Source organism: Rhincodon typus, chromosome 16, assembly GCF_021869965.1.
Source record: "Rhincodon typus isolate 14 chromosome 16, sRhiTyp1.1, whole genome shotgun sequence".
In the NCBI taxonomy this organism is placed as follows: domain Eukaryota; kingdom Metazoa; phylum Chordata; class Chondrichthyes; order Orectolobiformes; family Rhincodontidae; genus Rhincodon; species Rhincodon typus.
In genome coordinates, this window is record NC_063347.1 from 61,170,548 (window position 1) to 61,172,780 (window position 2,233).

Below are 2,233 nucleotides of genomic sequence, written 5' to 3' on the forward strand. Positions count from 1 at the left end.
TGGGCACGGGGCCCGGCCTCTGGGATTCACGCTGGGCACGGGGCCCGGTCTCTGGGATTCACGCTGGGCACGGGGCCCGGTCTCTGGGATTCACGCTGGGCACGGGGCCCGGTCTCTGGGATTCACGCTGGGCTCACGGTCCAGTCTCTGGGATTCACACTGGGCCTGGTCTCTGGGATTCACACTGGGCACTGGGCCCACTGGTGTCCACAGGCATTTGCAGTGATTTCCCATTCTCACGTACCAGATATGCTCACTGTGATCACTTACCCAGATCCACATCTTCTACTCTGGGCCACTGAGAGAAAGGCACATTTTTGTAAAATCCTTCTAGAATCTTCTCCTTGACTTGGCTGATGGAGTCACTGTCCATGACACGGACTGTGATGGAGTCCATTCCACAGCCTTGGAATGACACATTGAGATTCTGCGGGAGTGGAGATACAGAGAGTCACCGTACAGTCCATAATGCAGCTCCTGTAGCAGGCCAGTGGGTAGAGGGAGAGGCCTGGCTTTGAGTTTTATTTTTGTAAACCCTATACCAAACTGCGGATGCTGAGGATCAGAAACAAAAACAGGAAATTGCTGGAGAAACTCAGCAGGTCTGGCAGCATCTGTGGAGAGAAAGCAGAGTTTACGTTTCGGGTCTGCTGACCCTTCTTGTGCAAATTATTGTTTCTTCATCTATCTCCTGAAAAGTCTGACCTGCATCTTTTAAGATGATGCTCAGTCTGTGTTATATATTGTGCTTCCTAGAAATTTTGAAATAAGCACATTTTGAAACAGAATGACTGAAGTTGCGAGTGCATGCTTTCAAAACTGACTGTAACCCAATGCAATGATAACACAGCTCCTGAATCATATTGGGAAGAATGGAACAACGTGACATTTTCACTGCATTAATCCTGTTGCTTCTCTCTCAGATTAACCGAAAGCTGGGTGTTTGTGCAGTCAGAATTATAGTCTGTCTACCTGGGGTACCCTGTTGCCTGGCAGCCTTTATAGCCCATTTTATTGTGAACTTGTTATTTCCAATCAAAAGAAAAACTGTGCTTCAAGAACAAAGGATGGCATTGAGAAGCAACCGAGCAGGCTGGTACGGTGGCACAGTGGTTAGCACCGCTGCCTCAGAGGGTGAGGAAATCAGGCTCGATTCCAGCATCAGGCGACGGTCTGGGTGGGGTGTGCATGTTCTCCCTGTGTCCATGTGGGTTTCCTCCCACAGTCCAAAGACGTGCAGGTTAGGTGGATTAGCCATGCTAAATGGCCCGTAGTATCCAGGGATGTCTAGGCTAGATGCACTGGCCACGGGAAATACAGGGTAATTGGGTGGGTCTGGGTGGGATGTTCTATGGAGTCTCCATGCAGAGGAAACACTACGTAAACAGGTCACGCTGCATTTACACTTGCCCTGTCAATAGGGGCATATCAATCCCATCTCTGAGACTGGACCATACCCCCAGCCCCTTGCCATAATCTCCAAAACCTATCCTCAATCCCAAAGCATAGCCAGCACCCAGGAGAACTATGAGACTGAACATCGGTCAGTGTTCCACTCTGTTCACAACCTGTTCACAACCCCGCCACCACCCGCCCACCCCGCCGCTACTGTATTCCCCTCCCCTCCATTGGGTTCCCCTCCCCTCTGTTTCTGTCCAGTCCACAGTGTTCCCCTCCCCTCCCTTCCCTTCCATTCCCCTACCCTCTGTTCCTGTCCAGTCCACACTGTTCCCCTCCTCTCTGTTCCTGTTCAGTCCACACTGTTCCCCTCCTCTCTTTTCCTGTCCAGTCCACACTGTTCCCCTACCCTCCTTTCCATTCCCCTCCCCTCCGTTCCATTCCCCTCCCCTCCGTTCCTGTCCAGTCTACAGTGTTCTGCCCATTTCTTACCATTGGTCTCGCTTCAATATTCTCCCTGAGGAGCCACTCTTCATTCAGGGTGTATCGAGCTTTTCCTGTAATGGCATCCACTGAGCCTTTGTTTATTTGCTGCTTCATGGCACACAGTAATAAGAAGAAAGGCTCTCCCACAGTGTCCTGTAATCCAGTACACACAGACGGTGAAAGGTACAGTTCAGGGGACAGTGACTGTTACATCCATATGACAGGACAGCATCACTGGACACAGTGTGACTGCCACGGGCAACAGCATCACTGGGCACTGTGTCACTGGGCACTGTGTCACTAACTACAGTGTCACCCAGCACAGCATCACTGGGTACAGCATCACTGG

General features: G+C 51.1%; 1 protein-coding gene across 1 annotated transcript in view; it reads right to left on the reverse strand.

Moving 5' to 3' along the window:
* Window positions 1-2,233, reverse strand: part of plxnd1 (plexin D1) — a 93,275-nt gene that overhangs the window by 15,871 nt on the left and 75,171 nt on the right. The window contains exons 25-26 of the mRNA XM_048606249.1: window positions 1,891-2,037; window positions 271-427 (exon numbers count right to left, since the gene is read on the reverse strand). Coding sequence (XP_048462206.1) covers window positions 271-427; window positions 1,891-2,037 — 304 coding nt within the window. The remainder of the gene's footprint in view (window positions 1-270; window positions 428-1,890; window positions 2,038-2,233) is intronic.